This window comes from Pimephales promelas, chromosome 18 (genome assembly GCF_988280905.1).
Source record: "Pimephales promelas chromosome 18, fPimPro1.hap1.1, whole genome shotgun sequence".
NCBI lineage: Eukaryota > Metazoa > Chordata > Actinopteri > Cypriniformes > Leuciscidae > Pimephales > Pimephales promelas.
Window position 1 is genome coordinate 7,148,804 of NC_142786.1, and position 22,116 is coordinate 7,170,919.

A 22,116-nucleotide genomic window follows, 5' to 3' on the forward strand; every position below is an offset into this window, starting at 1 on the left:
TTCTCACTTACAGCCTGCGAGCACTATTTCAAGCCTTCATCAGAAGGAGCAAAGGAGAGCGAGTCACAGAGGTCGGGGGGAGGGGCCGGCAGACAGGATTTGGAGTTCAAGTGCATGTGGAGAAAATGACCTGGAAGACAGTGAGACGGAGAGCGGAACGGGAAAGCACAGACTGGAATATCCGCTTCTTTTCCAGGCACAGATATTTGCCCTGGAACCAAGAAGGTGAGATTGGATTAAAAAAAAAAGAACACACAAGAACAAATGAAAGAAAATCGAACGCCAGGAGATGAGAGCGGAGGACAAGAAAATGTATTCCGGCCCCCTCCCCTGAACTCTCGGCTATGGCTCACTCCTCCTTCTTCCCTCCCTCCCGTGAACCCCTTAGCCTCGCTTTTCTATCTATCGTTCCCTCTCTGTCATTCTCTCCCCTCCCACCTCCTCATGCGGTCGTTTGCGTACACATGCGCCCTTACGATTTCTCTCTTTCTCTCTCTTCCTCTCTCCGGCGACTGCAGTGCTTCTCATCCTCGCAGCCTGGCAGCTTCATCCGTGTTCCTCCCTCCTGGACGGAGAAACACGCGCAGCCCTTCTAATGGTCCCCCCCCCACCCCTCTGCATGCCTCCCTAAAATACCAGGCCCCTTCAACAGCTCATTTTCCTACTTGTCTCGGTGCCTGGTCACTGTCCGCTCTCCTCTGAACTTCACTTACATTCAAATTTTTTTTATTCATGTTTTTTGTTGAATATTTTTCCAGCCCTATCCCACAAAAATCTTGCATTCATAGTTTGAAAGCAGTACCGATTGCTGAATGAACAGTAGGAAATGGGCTGATGGGATGGGTAGTAGGAAAAAACGTGGTTTGGAAGGAAACACTGAGATGAGAGAAGTGACTGCCGCTGGGATAGTGGAGAGGTGGAAAGGACCCGGAGCAACGAGAGAAAGAACCAAACGTGGGATCAACGAAACCGCGGGAAAAGGAGGAGGAACGACCAGACTGGTACTCTCGTCTTTCTGTTTTAACCCTCTAGTTCTCTCTTTTTCATCAGTCACTATCCCATTCTGTCAATCTGTATCTTTCGACTTTACCTCTCTGTTCGTTCTCATTCACTTTTTGAAATCATGTTCAAAAGCGTTATTTTTTTTCTCTATTATTGTTTCCTCAATTCCGTCTTGTTGAATAACGTAACATAACTGTATAGTTTTCTATGGGTTGCATTGTTTTATATTGTGCGGGGCTGATATTGGGGATGTGTAGCGTTCAGGCATCGGCGGAGCAAAGAATCAAAGCATGTGTGATGAGAACGGACTTATCGTTTCTTCATTCCTTCACTTTTCCTTGTCTAATGCTTGTGCTGCAAATATATTGTTAGTTTGCACGGTAGATTTTGTCTGTAAGTGATTCTGCATGTATGTTTGGATGTGTGTGTCGTGAGTGCGTGTGTATTCACCATGCATGCTTGAACATGCAGGAGGGTAAACCGTGCTTGGAATTGTGGGGGTCGTTCTCGTTCCCTGTTTCTGTCTTTTGTGGCGTTCCCAGTATGCCCCTTACTTCCTCTGCCCATCATCCTTTCATCCGGGAACCCCCACAACTGTCCATCCATCCATCCGGTCGACCGCTAGCTCAGGGGAATCATAGACAATGGCCACAGATCTCGGGCCTGTATGTGTGTCATAGTTGACTTGTACAATTAGCTCTTGGCAAAAAGGCACGCTCAGTTTTTGAGTTTGGAAAAGTAACAATCTAAACCGTTTTTGTTGCGAACGTTTGGGAGATATATCGTCGGAACCACTAACGAAGAGCGACCGAGATCGTGGACACATGTGGTGAAGTGCACATCTCATCCAGGGGTTTGCTCGGTGCATCGAGGCATTAAATCAGATACATTGTTGTTGAAATGCACGAAAGCCAAACGCTCCAGCTCTGTCTGTGTTTGTCGTGATGTTCGTACCTCTGTTTCCTCTGAGAAATTTCTCCCTCCTTTCATTCTGGATGAGATTTTTGTGGATTATTGTGGTATTTCTCCACATTTTTGTACAGAGGGAGTGTCTGGTTTTAATCATTTTCTGCTGCTGTCCTTAATGCACCTGGATCTGGTAGGTGTAACATTTGTTCGTGTGTGGGTGTGTGTCTGTAAGCATTTTGTAATGAGAATAAGTGTGTTTGTGGATTTCGTAAGGTTGTGCTCCTCAAGCAAGTTTTCATTTTTGCTCTGCATTTTAAATGGGAAACTATACATAATAAAGGGATTTTCACTTAAACATGACAATTCTGTCTTAAAGTAAACCTGTATGACTTTTTTTCTTCTGTGGAACAACTTTGACTTTTAAGTTGACCATTGACTTCCATTGTATGGGCAAAATTACACAGACATTTCTCAAAAATATTTTCTTTTATGTTCCAGTTTTAGAACAACATGAGGGTGAGTAAATCAGTTTTGGGTGAGCTATCATTTTGATACATATACTGTTGTTTTATGATTTGTATATCTGTATTGTGTTTATGAGCATTATGTGTGCTGTGTAATTTTTATGGACAGACTTTGTTTAAAGGAACTGTTTATTTAACTAACATCAGTAGGGGTGTAACGGTACTCAAAACTGGCGGTTCGGTATGTACCTCAGTTTTGATGTCACATTTCGGTGCAGCAGAGTGGAGAAAATTAAACATTATATATATTTTTTTATTATTAAACAGTGGATTACTGAACAAATTGTCTTTGTCTTTAAATGAATTCAGTTATAATTAAAAGTTTAAGTATACATTGTTTTTAATCTCTGCTATTTAGGGAGCCCTTACTTGTACATTACTATAATATTTAAGGTATTATATAAGCCTAAAATCAGTTTCTATTTATTTTAAGATATAATAATGAACACTCAAATAATAAATTGTATGCAAACATGTAAAATGCACATGAGGCAGTTTTTTCATTAACTTCAAAATTTACTTGTATGTTTTAACTCCAATTTGTTATTGAAATATAATCATGAAGAGATGATTGTGTCTTCTGTTGAACACAAAAGAAGATATTTTCAAGAATGTCAGTAACCAAACAGTTGATGGAGTCCATTGACTTCCATAGTATGGAAAAACAATGGCCCATCAAGTGTTTGGTTTCTGACATTCTTATATATATATATATATGAAGAGTTCAGATGCAAAAGCCTCTAAATGCCATTTGAAATTTTCTTCTTTAATGATGATTTTTATCAAACTTGTATATTTAAGTTCAGTAATTTCACTTAAATAACAATTAATAGGTAATTATCATTGCCATTTAAGTGAAATTACTGAACTTAAATATACAAGTTTGGTAAAAATCATCATTAAAGAGGAAAATTTCAAATGGCATTTAGAGGCTTTTGCATCTGAACTCTTCATATATATATATATATATATATATATATATATATATAAAGAAATAAATTCATACAGGTTTGGAACAACTTGGGGGTGAGTAAATGATGACATAATTTTCATTTTTGTGTGAACTATCCCTTTAATAAATTTTAAATGCATAATCAAAAACTGGATTTCAAAAGATTGACTTGATACTGATTAGTGATACTGACCATTTGAATTATTTTGTATGAATGGTCTGATTTCTTTTGATTCTTGTTTGGTCATGTTTATTTTTCGATTCTTTACACTTGTGGTTGTGGTGGTGTTTTTTTTGTTTGTATTGGTTTGACTTTTGAACCAGTTCCTTAACAAGCAATAATAATTTAATGGGCCCCATTTTAACGATCTGAAACGCAAGTATCAAGCGCAAAGCACAAGTAACTTTGTGGGCGGGTCTTGGGCGCTGTTGCTATTTTACCGGCGGGATAAATGACTTGCACCGGGCGCAAGTTTAAAATGGGTTGGTCTGAAATAGCTTCATTATTCATAGGTGTGGTTTGGGCGTAACGTGAAATAAACCAATCAGAGCATCATCCAACATACCCTTTAAGAGCAGGTGTGCATGTTGCATGGCGGATTGTTATTATGTCAGGTTTACCAGGAGCGTTCACAGCCGAGGAGACTGATGATCTTGTCAGTGATGTTGTATGGGAGAAACCCACCCAAATCAGCGTCGGTTAAACATTATACAGTATGTGTCTTGCCACTACTGGGCAAACAGGTCTGATCCGTCATTACTACAATTAGCCTGAAAGATTTGGGTAAACGTGTAAGCTAGATTTAGGCCTACATTTTTTTTAATCTTCATGGACACCACAATCATTTCCCTCATATGTTAATATTTTTCGTGGTTGTAATGTATGATTTGCAAAAATAAAAACTGCTGCATCTGTGTTGATGAGAGAATCAAAGTGTATGCACGTTGTGCAGTGCACCCGCTACATTATGGCCAAGCATGCGCGCTTAAAATAGCATTATAAACAACGCGCAATGCGCCACTGACTTTAGACTAGGTTTTTTTCTGGTCCGTGGCGGAATAGTTTTCTGGAACTGCAAAATAGCACTAGGGAATTTTTGCGCCGAAACACGCCTCCTTTTTGCGCCGACCTGCCCAGGCAGCGCAAGTTCATTCCTTAGTTTACCAACGTGCGTCTGTGGAGGGAAAAGCCCGCTTTGCGCGGCTGCAAAATAGGAATGATACATGCGTTAGTGTACTATATAAAGTAATTTGCGCCGGGTGCAAGATAGAGCCCAATATTAGTTCATTCTTCATTAACTAATATTACAGACTCATCTCATGAAGTAGCGTGTGTATGACACGCCAATTCGTATTTCCATTTTTGGCGTGCTATCAAGACGCATAATCGCCTTTCAGCATGTTTATGAACGCCATTGACTTATAAAAATTATATAAATATATGACTTACCTCAACCCCATCCCTAAACCTAACCGTCACTGGGGTTAATGGCATTTATGACTGTTCCCTTACCATCCTAGGTAAAAAAAAGATATGACTTACCTCAACCCTATCCCTAAACTTAACCGTCACTGGGGTTAATGGCATTTATGACTGGAGATTTGACTGCGTGTACAGACACGCGGAATGACGCGGAGGTTAATGGCGTAGACATATACGCATACACGCGGATAGCTCAAAATGCGTAGAGATGACACGCCACCTGACTCGAAAGTTCCGTATATGAATATTGAATATTAGTTAAAGAAGTAATCTAGTTAATTCCTTATGCTTTATGTTTCCCATTTTAACAAGTTTATATTTTGCTTTTATTTTTTGGGGGTAAAATGGATGAAAAAAATATATATAAAGAGGATGTGGTCGAATATTTCTGCTCGGCGTTCCCGTTATGCATCTACTGTATATTTTGTAGCTTCCGAATTTATAATGTCTGATCTAACAAAGAGCTTGTTGTTGATTATTAATCTGCAGCAGTATAAAATCCATTGTCTTCAGAAAATCATCTTGATAGTGGTTTTGCAGTTTGGGATCTGTGATTGGTTGCTTGCCATGGCCTGTTGGTGGATGGCGTGCATCTGTGCCATGACCCTAGCCTGACCCTGTTAGCACTCAGGGGGACTGAAGGGAGAGAGAAATCAGGGCGAGCAGAGTCGAGCGTGGGGGATGAATTTGATGACCCTTTGATATCAAAATTTGGATGAGGAAAGTGTCTAGTCTAGTGCTTGACAGACGGAGGCAGATCGAGGGGGAAAAACACAGCCGCCCCGCAACGACACGCTTCGTTTGATACCAAGCCATCAATGGCCGTCAAGGGAACTTTCCGTTAAATAACGCCATTGATTTCAACATCAGAAGAGAGATGAAGTGAGAGAAAAGAGCAAAGGAGAGATGATGCCATGGTGTCAGGGTCTAGTGTTATGAAATATTACTCATACCGCCTGTCTGTTATGTAACGTTACATAACCCAGGCTTCCGTGGTAACACTGTTATTGGAGCTCAACTTGTGATCAGGAGGATATTTGAAACTTATGGATTGGAGCTGAATAAGTCCTTTGATACATAATTCAAGAAGTGTGTGCAATTACAGTCGTGTAACTATGCACTGTGCCGCCTTTTGATTCAACTCAACAGAAACGTCCCAACATGCATTTTTCTCCATAAATAAGTTCCTTTGTGGCTAAAATAACAGCATGATCAACATGCAATTAAACAATCCAGTTGTGAATTTTATTGTTCAAGAATTTTCAATGGAAGCAAGGAAATCTGATCTTTTGCACATGGTCACTTATATTTGATTACATTACACATAGAAATGGTGCCGAATATTCGCTTTACTTTGTAATTTTTCCTTGTTTAACATTTCAATAGCAACTATAACAGTTATCTTTATTATTCAGGTTTTATTTATATTTTACATTTCCAATCTCTGTGTAGCAGACCATGTGGCCTTGTTTCGGGCTCATCACTCTTACAAAGTTGTCATCGTGGAATGTTTCCCATGGTTCTCTGTATCAAAACAGTGTGTAAATTAGCATCAGCCTTGTCCCAATATCAAGGTCAGAAACTTCATCAGTCTTATCCATGTTTGTTCATGTCAGAGCCCCATGGGTATTGCATATCAACTGTCTATAGAAACTTCAATGCTTGTTCAATGACATTCATGTCTCATTCAATTCAATTTAAAAGTCAATTCAGAGTGAACCATGAATAGCCCTTCAGTTTAGTAACTTTTACCAGTACGTATACAGGACTTTTAAAGTACTTTCAAATAATAGCCAAGAAAATAAAGAAGGAGAGACTACTTTAATTTCAGTGAGAGATGCGTAGGAGCTGGAGAGCCGGTGCAATCCTGTTAAGGATGAAAAAAAAATACTTGATATTTTGAATATTGTATATTTTAAAATATTGTCACAATGGGTTTGATATGTAGCACTTTTAATTATTAAATAATTAAAATATTATACTATTTAAAACTAATTTTCTAAATGCATGCATTTTTAATCGATTGATTCATTAAGGGCATGTTCAGACTGCCCGCAATATATACATACGTTTTTATTTTTATTTTTTTGCTTATCCAGATGGGTTTTTGGGTCTGGACAGTAAAAAAAAAAAAAAAACAACACATGAAATTGAATTTCAACCTATCTTTTGCATTATTCTTAATGTGGCACATAACGATAATGTCAAAACTGGTGGCGAAAATATTCAAACGGTTTTTAATTGGTATGTCCAAAGATTTCTGCGTTTTTGGAAAGCAAGACGCTTATTTTGAGAGCAAGATGATGCACGTCCATTTTTTTGCGTCCACTTTGAAAGCCTCGTCACATACGTGGCTATGCCCACGTCATTACTAAAGCAACCCATGCAGATAGATTGGTTATATCTGGACACACAAATCTTATTTGATCACTTGCAATTAAAAGTGCGGACAGTCACTGATCTTGAGTTTATCTTGCAGTCTGAACATAGACCAAGAAAATGAAATGATACACCCCTATTATTTTTAGAATCCATAATTGAAATTGAAAATCTTGATATTAAGATTACAAGAAATTGAGTTGATATTAAGATTAAAAGAAATTGAGACATTAAATTAAATATGTAGTTTAAATCTTGTGTGTAATATTTTCAACATATTGTATTAAAAAAAAACATCTTAATGTTCTGCACAAGTATGTACTCTGTGGTGCTATCCAAACATTACTTGATAGAGAAACATTAACTTAACCAATAAATTGATTAATAGCTTTAAATTGATTTGATACTCAATGTTGTATATCGATACTGACAGTTTTATTAATACAAACAATTTTCAGTATACCATTCTTTCTCTTATCCAGTCACAACTTTCCTTATCTGGAATATTTTCCATGTCCAAATCAGGCTGTAGAACATTTTAGCATTCCATTGTCTGTCAATCTCTCCCACTCCTTTTACTCCCTCCCTCCATTCTCTCCATCTCATGTATTTCTCATTCATAATGGATCAAATTCAACCACATACCATACTGTAATGGATTGCATACACCTCAGGATATCCCCAGTCACCGGATTGTTCTGGATCTTTCCATTTAGAGAGATGGATAAAACACGCAAAAGTGAAATATCTTGTGATTAACTTTCACTTACTTTTGAGCTCTTGACGATACTATTGCATGGGGAAAGCTTTACTTGAGAATGAACCGTGAGCATTTCAGTTCAGCATATTTCAGATACATCATCATTTCTCTAGCTCTCTTGAGTTCACCACAAAACCACTGTTTGGTTTAAACAAAGCATTGGAGCAATTGCACTGTGGCACATTTACTAAATAGAAGATGCAAATAAATAGAAGATTGAAAATAAATGAGAGGTAGTTTGGCAATAGATCCATATTTAGTTGCATCTAATACCTGTATGCTAGTATGTTTAAGTGAATACTATGGCAAATGGATGTTGAATATGTCAGATTTTGCTTTTTAAAATTTTCAGAAACTTGTTGCAATAGTCTCAGTAGTAATTTGTGATGTTAAAGTCATTACATTGTTTTGTGTATTAGTAATAGTTACAATTGCATGGGAAATGCTTGTCTTCTTAGAAAGAATTAATTGTGAACATTTCAATAACAAATGTTCAGCATATTTCAGATATACATCATCTATTTCTCTAGCTGTCTTGACTTCACCACAATAGCACAATATGGTTTAAACAAAGCAGTGGAGCAAAAATTCAATCAGAAACATTTACAAAGTACTTTAGGTGATGCAATTTTGAAAAAAAATTGGCAATTTGACATTATTGATTGCTAGACCTATATATAGTTGCATCTATATGTATATGGCAGCAATTGAATAGGCCAGATCTTGCTTAAAAGACTTGTTACATAACTCTGCGAGGTTCCAGTCATCACATAGTTTTGAGAATTAAGTATTGGCACCAATTAACATAGTTTAACAGCCAGTTTGTGAAAGGAAAAGCAACGGTTGGTAGAATTTTGAAAAACATTTAATGTTGAGAAATAAAATAAGACTTATCAAAATAGTTAATGATGTATTGTCTGGTTTTGGAAGATCTATTAATTTAAAACTATCTTAACATTCTTGAGTGGATGATAATGAGCAGTATTTAGGATAACTGTGCTTCCAGGTTTAAACTTTAATGTTAGCTTAAAGTAAAATACTGAACAGGAGAATCTGTCATGTACCTAAAACTTCCACATTTCCCAGAATCTTGGGCCGATAAGTTGTTTGTTCTATGAAATTTCTCAGAAATAGATAATTTAGGGAAAATGCAGTTTTTGAAATGCAGGGCGCAGCCACAGAGCCAGCAGAAGAGCCTGGTGTCCGTGTCAGAAATTGGTTGATAATTTGACATCTCAATTCTCGTGTAGCCACAGGATACGTTTGGAGCTCAGTAGCAGTCCACCAGCGTGCAGGCGGATGAATTCCTCAAGAAAGATTAAAACAAAACCCTATGGGGAATTGTGTCGGTTAAGGTCTGCTGTGCTTGTCCAAGCTTGAAAGTAACCCATGGAGAACACGGGTGCATGAATGTTATTTGAACTACAAATCTTAAGTCTTATCCATTGGACAAATAATCCAATAAGTGTTACTGCTTTTTAAATTTGGATGGGATAGACTATATTGAAAGGAAAAGACTGTCAGTTTTGTATTGGTTACTATCAGCAGATGGTCATGCGTTTCAGTGCCATTGTGAATGTGATTCATAGTTTGACGGGTTGTAAAATTGCAGTTTGGGTTTGTGGAGAAATTAAGATGTTTTGAGAGCGTTGGCTCTTGTTTTAATACTGGCAAGGATCTCATAATTCATCTTTTAGTCGTGTTCATATCCCCTGCATCTCAGAGCTGTGCTGGGAGACCGCAGCCACACAAAGCTCTTCATTCAGATGTACACACACTCAGTACAAACTCACAGTGGCGTGTGATTCAGCCAGATGTCTCAATTAGCTGAATGATACGATTTCCAGTCAGTAGCATAAAACAATGCATTTGGAAAACATGGGCTGAAAATTAAAGAGGCTGTTTACCAGTTTAAAGTATCAGGTTCATTGTTCCCGCTAATTTGATCGGGAGGCGTTTTTGAAAAACACTGAATATGGATCTTTACCAAAGGGAAAGCACATAGAAATGTATGTTTGTTGTGTAATCCTACCGCCACTTAAAACTAAACCTGCGTGAATGAAGGATCAACTTTGCAAATAGCAAATTGTCAAACACAATAACACAAATGTTGGTCTGATGCATGTAATGCTTATGTCTGTAATGATGGTTTGCTTTAACTTTTTGTACTTAAAGGAGTAGTTCACTTTTAAAAAAAACTTACTTGCTGATATTTTACTCACCCCCATGTCATCCAAGATGTCCATGTCTTTCTTTCTTCAGTCGCGATTCGATGCTAAATTGATTATCGATTATCTGAATCTTGTGTCTGTGTGTGTGTGACTATAAATACTTTGCTTTAAAACTACAAAGTAATGACCCATAAAGAATTAACGCACAATATATTTTATTAACATTGCTAAGAACCAACAGGAAAATAAAAATTGTAGTTTTATTCTTTCCCCCCCACCCCTAATCATTATATTATATTATATTTTATTATATTATATTATATTATATTATATTATATTATATTATATTATATTATATTATTATGCACAAGTATATGACAAAAAAATGCACATTATATATCTTGGCAATCAGTTAAAAGCCGGTGAGCTGCTATACTGGAGAGTGAAGCAGCAAATGTAAGCTAATATGTAAAACAGGCTAAGGGTATTTAATAAAAATAATACTTTGATTTTACATGATCATATAATATAATTTGAAAATGTACAAAAAATAAATTCATTTCAAACAATTTATTGTATATTTTACGTTGCTATAGTTTTAATTAAGAGCAATTTTTGTAATCTCACAGAGGCATTGTATTCCAGAAACATCTGCCAGAGAATTAAAAATATATGCATATATTTACCTTAATGTTAGTGTGGTTTGTATTTGTTATACTGATTGTGATGAAAATAAATAGAATGAACTCAATTTAACAATGCAATGGTGAAATCATGAATCAGATGAAAGTATGCAACTCATTCGGCTTCAAAGTTCATTAGTTGGTCATCGAAAAACCTTGACCTTATTCTGAATGTTGGGGCGATGTGTTGAAGTGGTTATGTGTGAACAGCTTTGGGATATTATTGTCTGAGTTTTAAAGCTATTTGGTATTGTCTGCATGCGAGTTGTCATGACATTGAGAATATCACTGTTAGAGGCAATGACATTTCACTGTGTAGGAAGAATCTGATGATTGGGCCTGATAGTGTGCATAATATACTGCACTTAATATCTAGGGGGGTAGGAGCGGTCTGTCTGAACATATGTTTCTTTGGAGAAGCAGTAATTATGGAAGTACAGTTGTGGTGTAAGGGTTAATAGCTGCAGCTTGCTGGAATGTGTCCACATGTTGTGTGTGTGTGTGTGTGTGTTGGAATGTTTCCAGGTTGATGCAGACATACATTTGCCCCGCCAAAGTCGTATCTTTGACAAGGCGCTCTCTTTTATTAGATACTGTGGTTCCCTATTTTGTTTTTGACTTTCTTTTTGCCTCTTTTGTCCTCATATGTCACTGTCTTCCTGCTCGATTCTCCCCTCCCCCTTTCCTCTCTCCTTTCCTCACCAGCCTACTGCCATACCCCATGTGCTCTCTGTCTCTCTCTCTGTCTCTCTCTCTCTCTCTCTCTCTCTCTCTCTCTATTTATTTCGCACATGAATTTCAAACCCTGAGGTGCTGGGGGGTTGGGTGTGAGGGATAGCGAGACAAGAAGAGAGACTGTATGTGTGTGAACGAGTTGAAGTGTGTGTGTGTGTGTGTGTCAGCGGTATGCATGCATAGATAGTTCAGTATGTTCATCTACATGCAAACGTGTTTGTGTGTGTGTCATGAGAGACAAAGACACAGAGACAGTGTCTGTTATCGGTGCATTAGAGTGCCTGGTACTGTTGGTCGTGTCTGATTTGTAGCTCTCATTCTCAAAGGGCTACAGTCAGTAATTGGGCAGCACATCTGTCTCTAACGATTAGATTGGCCAGTTTCGTATTACAATGCGAAGGGAATCTGGCGTTCAGTTGTGGTCATTTCATTAATACTCTTTGTTACTGTTATACTCAATTGTAATTTGTTAAAGGGATTGTTTAGGCAAACATGAAAATTATTACACCAATGACGTACAAAACTTGTATGCGTTTCTATATTCTGCGGAACACAAAAGAAGACATTTTATAGAACACTGGGTTCCAAAACAACAACACCATCCATCCATCCATCCATCCATCCATCCATCTTCCGCTTATCGGGGGCCAGGTCGCGGGGGAGCAATCTAAGCAGAGATGCCCAGACTTCCCTCTCCCTAGACACTGAGGCATTCCCAGGCCCGGCGGGAGACATAGTCCCTCCAGTGTGTCCTTGCGGCTCAGCTCTTTCTTCAGAAATTATGAACAGAACCGGCAAAAAAAGAACAGCCCAGCCAGAGTCAAATATGCACTTGTAACAAGTCTGACTTACTGCCGATTATGCGAACCAAGCTCCTGCTCCGGTCATGCAGGGACCGGACAGCCCTTACCAAAAGGCACCGGATCCCAAAATCCCAGAGCACCATCCACAGGGCGCCGTGAGGGAAAACCGCACTGTTCCTCCTGAATCCGAGGTTCTACTATCGGCCATATTCTCCTCTCCAGTACCTGGCAAAGACTTTCCCGGGGAGGCTGATAAGTAAAAAGAGGGACCACCACTCCGGTCTGCCAGCCCAAAGGTACTGTCCCCGACCGCCACGTGCTGCTGCAGAGCCGTGTCAGCCAAGACAGCCCCGCAACATCCAGACTTGAGGTACTCAGGTTGCATCTCATTTACCTCCGGTGCCTTGCCACAGAGGAGTTTCTTTACTACCTTGGTGACTTCAGCTTGGGTCCACCTCAGAGCTTTCAGCATCTGCTTCCTCAATGGAAGACGTATCGGTGGGTTTGAAGAGATACTTGAAGTAGTCCTTCCACCATCCGACGACATCCCCAGTTGAGGTCAACAGCTGCCCACCTCCACTGTAAACAGCGTTGGCGGGGCACTGGGAACTAGCACTCCCTCTTCAGTTTGACGGCATCCCTTACTTCCGGTGTCCACCACTGGGTTCGGGGATTGCTGCCTCGAAATGCACTGGAGACCTTGCTGCTGAGTCGACAATGGAGGTGGAGAACATGATCCACTCGGACTCATCTCCAAACTCCCTCGGGATCCGGTCGAAGCTCTGCCAGAGGTGGGAGACGAAGATCTCTCTGACCGGAGACTGTCTGATCTGTCCAGCTTCCTCCCCCACCATCAGATCCAACTCACCACCATGTGGTGATCAGTTGATAGCTCCAGAGGTCGGAATAAACAACCACGAAGTTGATCATCAACCTCCGGCCTAGGGCGTCCTGATGCCAAGTGCACTAATGGACACCCTAGTGCTTGAACATTTTGTTCTTTATGGACAAGCTGTTACTAGCACACAAGTCCAATAACAAAACACCGGTCAGTTTCAGATAGATCAGGGGGGTCCGTTCCTCCCAATCAGGCCCCTCCAGGTGTCACTATCCCTGCCTACGTGGGCATTGAAGTCCCCCAGTAGAACGACAGAGTCTTTCCTGCACCCCTCCCAGAGACCCCCAAGAAGGCCAGGTACTCTGCACTGCCATTTGGCACATACACGGCAGTGAGAGACCTATCCCCGACCCCAAGGCGCAGGGAAATTACCATCTCGTTCACCAGGGTGAACTCCCAACACATGGCGGCTGAGCTGGGGGGCTATAAGTAAGACCCACACCAGCCCGTCCCCTCTCACCATGGGTAACTCCAAAGTGGTAAAGAGTCCATCCTCTCTCAAAGAGTGTGGTTCCAGAGCCCATGTTGTGCGTGCAGGTGATCCCGACTATCTCTACTCAGTACTTCTCAACCTCACGCTCAATCTCATGCTCTACCAGTGAGTTGACGCTCCATGTCCCTAGAGCTAGCTTTTGTCCAGGGATCGGGTTGTCGAGGTCCCCGCCTTCGACTACCGCCCGATCCACTGAGCACCCCGGCCCCTTACGGTTCCTCCTGCAGGTGGTGAGGCCATGGGAAGGCATCCCCTAGTCGCTCTTTCAGGCCCGGCATACGAGCCACAACCCCGGGCCTGGCTCCAGGGTGGGGTCCCAGCTGTGCCATGCCGTGCGACGTCACAATTTTAACTTTATCTTAAAGGGTTTTTGAACCGATCTTAGTCTGACCTGTCACATAGGATCTGTTTTCATTGGGAGACCCTAGCAGGGGCATATAGCCCCGGACAACATAGCTCCTAGGGTCATTCGGGTACCCATGGTGAGGTGGCAGTTCAAAGAGGGCATAGAAAGATATTTTAAAGAACATTGGGTTCCAAAACAACACTTGAGACATTTTTTTCCAAATGTGTTCTTTTGTGTTTTGCAGAAGAAGTCATACAGATTTGGAACAATATGAGGGTAAGTAAATGATGACAGAATTTTCATTTTTGGCTGAACTATCCCTTTTATCAATCTATCTTTTTTCCAACACATTTTTCACACTCATTTTGTGCAAACAGTCTCTGAAGTCGTATTGATCTGAGTGGCAAAACAGACCCTCAAGAGAGCTCTGGACACATAGAAATTCAATTCAAGCATTGGAGACAAGACACAGCTGTTAACCCAAATAACATCCATCCATCCGTCTTCCATATAATTATTTTTACAGTGTGTGCATAGGTTAGTTATTCCTAATGTTTTTGAATTTATATTCAGGATGCTGGATTGTGATGGTACTGATTGAATTTCACTAACTCGTTATTAAATTGAATTTAAATTAAATTGTTCTGAGATTTGTTGCTGAATGTCTTGAATATAGATTTTATAGACCTTGAATTTATACATGAGTCAGATCTTTATATCACAGTTTATTTTCTCTCCTTATTTTCTTTTCAGATCACTGTTTTTTTTTCTTGACTGGAATAAATGGCAGTTACATAAGAACGCAAGTAAAGTTTAAAAGTGCATGGTGTTTTTAATTAATATTTTGTCTATTAATTTGATCTATCTACTCTGTGCACAACTATAGTATTAGTGGCTGTATAATGAGAGATGGTTGTAGTGAATATTGTATGATGTAAACATGTTTATTATATAGTCATGTGTTGTTATGTACTCCATTATCACCTTGATAACACGAGTTAGGTTTCAAGGTCAAGTATACACTGCATTGTAATTGGCTTGCCCACGATAATAAAGAAACGTTAATACCACGTAATTAAACAGTAGGCTACAGCTGTCTTAAAAGGATATTAGGGGTGGATTCTTTAATACAAAAAATCCTGAAAATGCCACCGAAATAAGATGCACAGACCAAGAAATTAATTAAGAGCAAGTATAATTATGTTTCAGGTTCAAGGCTCTATGACGTTTAAAAACGCAGGTTGCTACTGAATCTGTCACTATATACATGCCTTTTTCTCTTCGTCCTACATTGTTCTCTCTTTTTCACCCACTGCTGCATGATTCACTTGTTTAACTGAATGTTGATTGCACTATTCCATAGTTCAATTACTATAGATTTCCATCCCTTCATCCGTTTCTGTCCGCCTCCTTTAATGTCCACTTAAACGCGTACACGCACACACACACACACACACACATATATTTTGCTTTATCACGTAATGCAGCAAGCAAATAATAAATTGTGTTGATATGTGACCAGGCTTATGAAGCGATCCACTCATTCCCTCCATCCAAGTTCATATGAAAATATATTGCATTTAACTGTTTCTGTGAACAATGGACCTCAATGGAATTGTCAAATGAAATCATATTTAAGAGTCTGTGGTGATTTTAAACAGATGAGGTGGTTTTGCTAAGTGATGGGTGTAAAAGAGGAAGTGAGCGAGGGATATATGGATTTGGGCTTTGTGGTTTGAAAAGAGATTAACATTATGTTAAAGTATAGTTAATTTTCAATCTTTTGCGGTTTTGTTTTCTTGGATCCACTACTGTTCAAAAGTTGACGGTAATGGTATTAAAGAAAATGGTATTGAATATCGATATTTTCAAGGTATCGTATCGAAGTCAGAAATTCTAGTATCGTGACAACACTAGTCCATTCACAACTTAATAATTTTAGCGTCTTTGTTTAGGTCTGCTTCGCATGCCCCCCTTTACAGCACTGGCTGGTTAAATAGTAAGTGAAGTGAATGGAAAGATGGCGAGGGCGGCGCCCCCGTGACTGGCTTTGGTTGATTGATAAAGAACACAGCAAGCGGGCATGTTGGAAAATGTAGCTTTGGGTTAGGTTATATTTAGCTTTAAATGAAAAAAATACCCCTTTAATATTGTGTCAGTTTTTTTTCTCTGTGGTATCGAAAATGGTATCGAATATCCATATATTTCAAGGTATTGTATCGAAGTTAGAAATTCTAGTAACGTGACAACACTATTCCATTCACAAATTAATAATTTTTGTTTCTTTGTTTAGGTCTGCTTCGCATGCGCCCTTTACAGCACTGGCTGAAGCCGCGTCGAGCATGGGCGTTTACTAGTGGTCACTTTCACTTCTCTCCAAAGGTGAGTTGACAAACACCACATGTGATGCATTCCTTCCTGTGAACACCCTAAATGCCATAGTATTTGAAAATTGAAAATAGTGAAAATTCAGTACTGTTATATCCAAAATTACCAGGATATTATCATCTGATGATCCCATGGTACTGACACAGTACTTTTTTTTAATGAATATGCTTTACACCACAAATGATTACTGTAGTTACTAGGACATTTTATGAAAAACATGGTTTCCATGGTGAGTTCTTGGGTGAGATATGGAGAAATAAAGAATAACCAGCACAGATCTTGGCATGTCCTTTACCTACCTTTGGAGTATTATAGTATTGCTAAAATAAAAAAATGTAGCTCATCATATATTTCATCATTTATATGAAAATTTTCATATAAATATTAGCCTATCAGCCCATAAATATTAGTAAAGCAAACTTGCAAAGCACCAACTGCCTTAAATATTTAAGTACAATCAATTTGGATGTTTAAGTCATTTCAACTTAAATTACATTCAACTGAATTAGTTGAATCTTGAATAGCTTATAAAAGAAGTTAAAAATAGCTTAACTTATTGTGATGAGTTAAAGCAATGTAAAAACATGTTGTCATAACTTATTGATCATATCATTTTTTGCAGGTACAAGTGCATTAGTTTGTCTTAGAGGCTATCGAAGTGTTTCCCCAAATTCCCCATCTTTTATTTTCTCTTTTCCCTTTGTCAGTCTTTCTCTCCTTCATCCACTTTTATCCATCACTTGACTCGATATTGATCTGAATTCATTTGTTTCTTATTGATTTAGTTATCCGCCCTCTGCCGCATTGTGCAAACACAAGGACACACAGACTGCTCAGACCACTGCCAACACACACTCAGAATCACACGCCATAAACCACTCACTTCTTTAGTGAATGTCACTTGCGCTCAAATACAAAATAAATTACGATTTTTCATCCTTAATCATACTTTTTCACTAAAAAATCTATTTAGAAGTGTAAAGAGTAGAAAGGGTTTGAAAACACACACTTGCACCAGGTCTCTCCATCAGACTGTGTAATGATGTAGACTGGAGGCACAGATGCCATATTGATCTCTGTCCTGAAGAAAAGATTTGAGAAGGACTTGACTGGTGACAATTAAAGGTGCAGTCCCTTGAAAACCTCTGAAGAGCCTCTTTTCAAAGAAAGATGATCAGTGTTATTAAAAGGACTAGAAATAGATTGGATTTTTTGCAGTGCACCTCAGAAAAACAAAATGAGAAAATAATCACACACACAAAATATATAACAATATTTAAAACGAAAAGTGTTACTTAAGGTTTCATCTTTTTTTTATATTTATTTTTATTGTATTATTTTATGCCACAGAAATGTTGAAGTACTTTGACTACCATTTAAATAGGCTAGCATTGTATATGGTATTTAGTACCATGATGTTCATCAAAGTGCCATGGTGCAAATACCTGAGGCTCAAATAATTGAATGGAGAACATGTTCAATCTGTTAAATTAAAAAACTATTAAAGTTTAAAGATTCAGTTATAATAGGTATAATTCATTATATTATCTAGCCTTATTCTATCACATGAAATTCATAAAAAAAATATATATTTTTTTTATATGTAAAAACTGGTCATGACCACCACATCACTTATAGTCCAATAGTGCTTTGAAGAGTTTAGAATATTTTCAAGGTAGAAATAGTATGAAAAACACTTCAAATTCCTCTTCTGTACATTCCCTTTTCTCTACATACATCTGGAACAGCTTAAAGAGTTTATCCTTGTCACTGTCACCTTTGGCTTGCTCACTGTGGCGATTCTTTGTAAAGCTGCTTTGAATGCGTTCTGAATGCGTTGAGAAAGGTACTTTGCAACTAGAATTGAATTGCAGATATTCATTTGGTATTTTTCTGTGAGGCTTAATGAATAAGTCAAGATTTTTTTTATTGGTTATAGTTGTCATCTGCATTCTTTCCTATTATTTCTAGTCTTTATTTGCTTGTATTGTTCAGTGTAAAGACCCATTCACTCCAAGTATTATAACCATAAAGATAACAATAAAAATATGTATAGTTCTAAAAACATTTCTCGATATTACTCAATATCAATATTATCTTTGCCCGATATCTTTGGAATTACTTTCAGAATGATTTTATCCAGCTGATGAACAATAAAACCAGCCAATCCGAATCAATCCTGCTGTAACAAGCTCAACCATTTAAAGCGATAGACTGTGCTTAAAGTAAACCGAATGATATCATCCCCTGGTGTGGATGCTAATATAGTTATCTTTATAGTTATCGTTCTTGGTGTGAATGGGCCTTAAGAATGTATATTAATTATGTGTCATGGACGTTTTTATTCATTCAATATAAGTACGCTCTTAACCTACATACTTTTTCATCAACATGTGGACCTCCATTTCAATTTCTGCTTGCCGATTATGCCTCTCTACATTAGTTGAGGACCACTTATATACAATGGAAAATGTTACCTGACAGTGTTCGCTGATAATACCATCTAATAAGTAAATCCTGCTGCATAACGTCCACAGTTGTCTAACACTTTAGATAGATAGATCCTTTTTCACTTGCATTTTATTGCCTTTTTGGGAGGTTAATCTTGTTGAGGCATGATAAATGTTTTGTGTAAATAAATAAATTGCCATGACCTTATCCTGTAAATCTTTCTATACAGATATTTATCAATATTTAATGTCTTTTCTGATGGCAGGAATGCTTTCGAACTGCAGTTTAGAATGTTTCTCCAAAACTGGAACGACAGAAGGAATTGCAGCATACGGTAATGATGAAAATGACCATCTTTCTCTTTCTTTGCTTTTATGTTTTAATCTCGCTGTCATACATTGTGACTGAAGGGAATCTCAAATGTTTCTTTGATGTTTAGAGCTAATGATTTAAATGTTAGAGAAAAATCTTGTGAAAACATGGACATATTTCATCACAAATCAGAGGGGAAAAAGTTATATTTTGCATAAATAAAATGATGCATATTTTTTTGTTCATATTTTCATTAATTTAAGCCATCCTTCTCCTAAAATCGTTTGATGTTTTACTTTTAGAAATTAAATAAAATTCCCATTTTTCCTGTGATAAATTTTTATTATTCTTAACACTGTGCTGCAATAGAAAAATTTGCATTGCATAAATTATAGACTGTACCACAAATACTAAAATGGTTTATAAATTCTTAACAATTGAAGTAAAAAAAAAAAATCTACATGATGAGAGTGATTTTTTAACATTATTTTTTATGATAATATAATACTTATATTTCTATAAGGGAAAAAAAACCTTTCTTATTTTTTCGGTTGATTGCTATGTCTTAATTATGAACTGAACACTTTTTTGACGTGGTTTTCGTGAGATTCACCGCATGCTGTACAAAGATGTACAGCATTTCCACTTTCGATGTGGTGTGGTGTTCTCGTCTAGTTATGAATTTTACGAATACGTTTTTCTGCATCATTTTTAATCACATAGCCATCGTAAATGCATAGTACATATAATTTATACGTATAGACTAAAACAAAATGAACAAAATATAGATACACATCCAGTCGCACACAGCTGGCATGGCACTTTGCTGCCACTGACAACACTGCCCTGGCAACCGATGGGCACGTCGCCAACCCAGCAAGTTGCCAAGCAGCGAGTTCCCATAGCAACTTGCCATTCCCTGGCATTTTGAATAAGGTATCGGCAGACAAACACACTCAGGCTTTTGGGGAGAAAGAGAGTTTGGATGAGGTTGGACAGAAGATAAAGACTGATTGAAAAAAAAAACCCTCTTTTGAGTAAAAGAGAGAGAGATAGAGGGAATCAGAAAGACTTTTGTGAACTGGCCCTAAATTTAACTTAAATGTATGTGATAAACGTTTAATTTTTTCATGTTGTGCTTTTTTTTTAATACAAATTCAAAAATAATCCTTCTCAATGCCACTTTTTTTTTAAATCAAAAATTCAAACTAAATCTTATATTTTTAAATTCATTTTCATCAAATTAAAACACTTTAAAACTCCTAAAGATTTTCTGCTTCATTGCTTTGTGGTCTGATAATTAAGATCATGATAAGTGTGTTTTGACCTTATGTCCCAGTGATTCGTGCTGGCAAAGACACACACATACAGACACATTCAGGTTGGCAAAAAGCTGGCACTGGCACCACCGTGCCGCATTCGCACGTGATTGGACTGTGAATGTGGCAGTGAGAGAAAGAAAAAGAAAAAGGGAGGAAGATAGGGTGGAGCCGTGCCAGAAAGAGAAGGACAAAAGTCTTAAAGGATATTAAGCCTCATAAGTGACCAACAGCAACATTAGTAGCAGAAGGCACAAATCTATAGGCCAACTAAGTTGACAGGCTATCAACTGTCAAGCTTTTTAGTTTAGTTTGCGTCTAAAAAATTAATGCGTTTGGCTGTGAAAAGGACAGAGAATGAGAAAGGACCTGAATAGACCGCTCAGTTAATGTTTGGACCGCATTCATGTCTCACCCTGGAGATCTCTGTCATTGTCAGAGGAACAGAGCTGTCCAACATATGTGTCTGCAGTTGACTGGGAACAGTGTGACTGTTAACCGTTTCGTCGCAATAAAAAAAAATCGCAATAATCAGATTTTTTTCCCCTGTAGTGAGCTATTAACTGATGCGAAACGTATCATGAGTGATTTGAACTCAAGAACCGCATCAGTTTGATTCCCAAGCAAATCATTCAGTCTTGTTTTGTGAACCAGGTTAACTTTCATTGAGAAGAAACAAAAGAACGTATTGCACATGATACATACGCAACTCAGAATGAAATTCAGAAAGTCTTTTGATAACTTAATTCGGAGACATTTGAAAACTGTGTTTTCTCCTCAACGCACGTTTACCCGAAGTTTCTCATTTACACTGAAATGTTAGAAAATGCTAAATTCACCTTACTGTGCATGCGTAAACCATCATAAAAGGTCACTGAGATGGGACAGATGGAGAGGGCTGGGTAGTAACTGATTACATGTTATCTGGATGACGTAATCCGATAATTAAATACTTGTAATTAGATTACAATTTTAAATATTGTGTTACTTTTCTTTGAATTACATGATTGCATGTTATTCTCACAATGGCAGTCGGTTAGTCATAATTCAGTGATTCTGCTTATTTCTTATATTTAAATTTTCCTTACTAAGGCCCCATCCACACTACTGCGTTTTCGTTTAAAAACGGAGAATTAAAACGAATACGATCTTTGTCCACACCAGCGTTTTATCTGCGTATTAGAATTTATGTCCGTCCACATTAAAACGACTGAAAACGCAGATCACATGACCATTCCAACACTGGGCATGCGCGTGCCGGTGTAAACAGTGGCTGACGAATCAGGGAAGGATACGTTATGACTGATGACACCCAATCATAAAGCTGAGCGTCAGCCTCTGCGTCATTGCTTCTAAACTCCTCCGTTTTGTTCCGTCTACACTAAAACGCCCTCCGGAGATTCAAAACGCAAAACGAAGCTGCAGTGTTTCTAAACTTCTCCGTTTTAGGTCGTTCAGCTCGTTTTTTTCCGTTTTAGTCTGGACAGGAGGTGCAAACGTGGCAAAAG

General features: G+C 38.2%; 1 protein-coding gene across 3 annotated transcripts in view; it reads left to right on the forward strand.

Moving 5' to 3' along the window:
- Positions 1–204: 204 nt before the first annotated feature.
- The window catches only part of LOC120483494 (uncharacterized), a 32,565-nt gene continuing 10,653 nt past the window's right edge, over positions 205–22,116 (forward strand). For all 3 annotated transcript variants that reach the window (XR_016147372.1, XR_016147373.1, XM_089122925.1), the window contains exons 1-3: positions 205–1,001; positions 16,432–16,520; positions 19,243–19,311. Coding sequence is in view for 1 of the 3 variants with exons in the window: in XM_089122925.1 (XP_088979051.1) it covers positions 19,268–19,311 (44 nt within the window). In the remaining 2 variants the exon portion in view is untranslated. The remainder of the gene's footprint in view (positions 1,002–16,431; positions 16,521–19,242; positions 19,312–22,116) is intronic.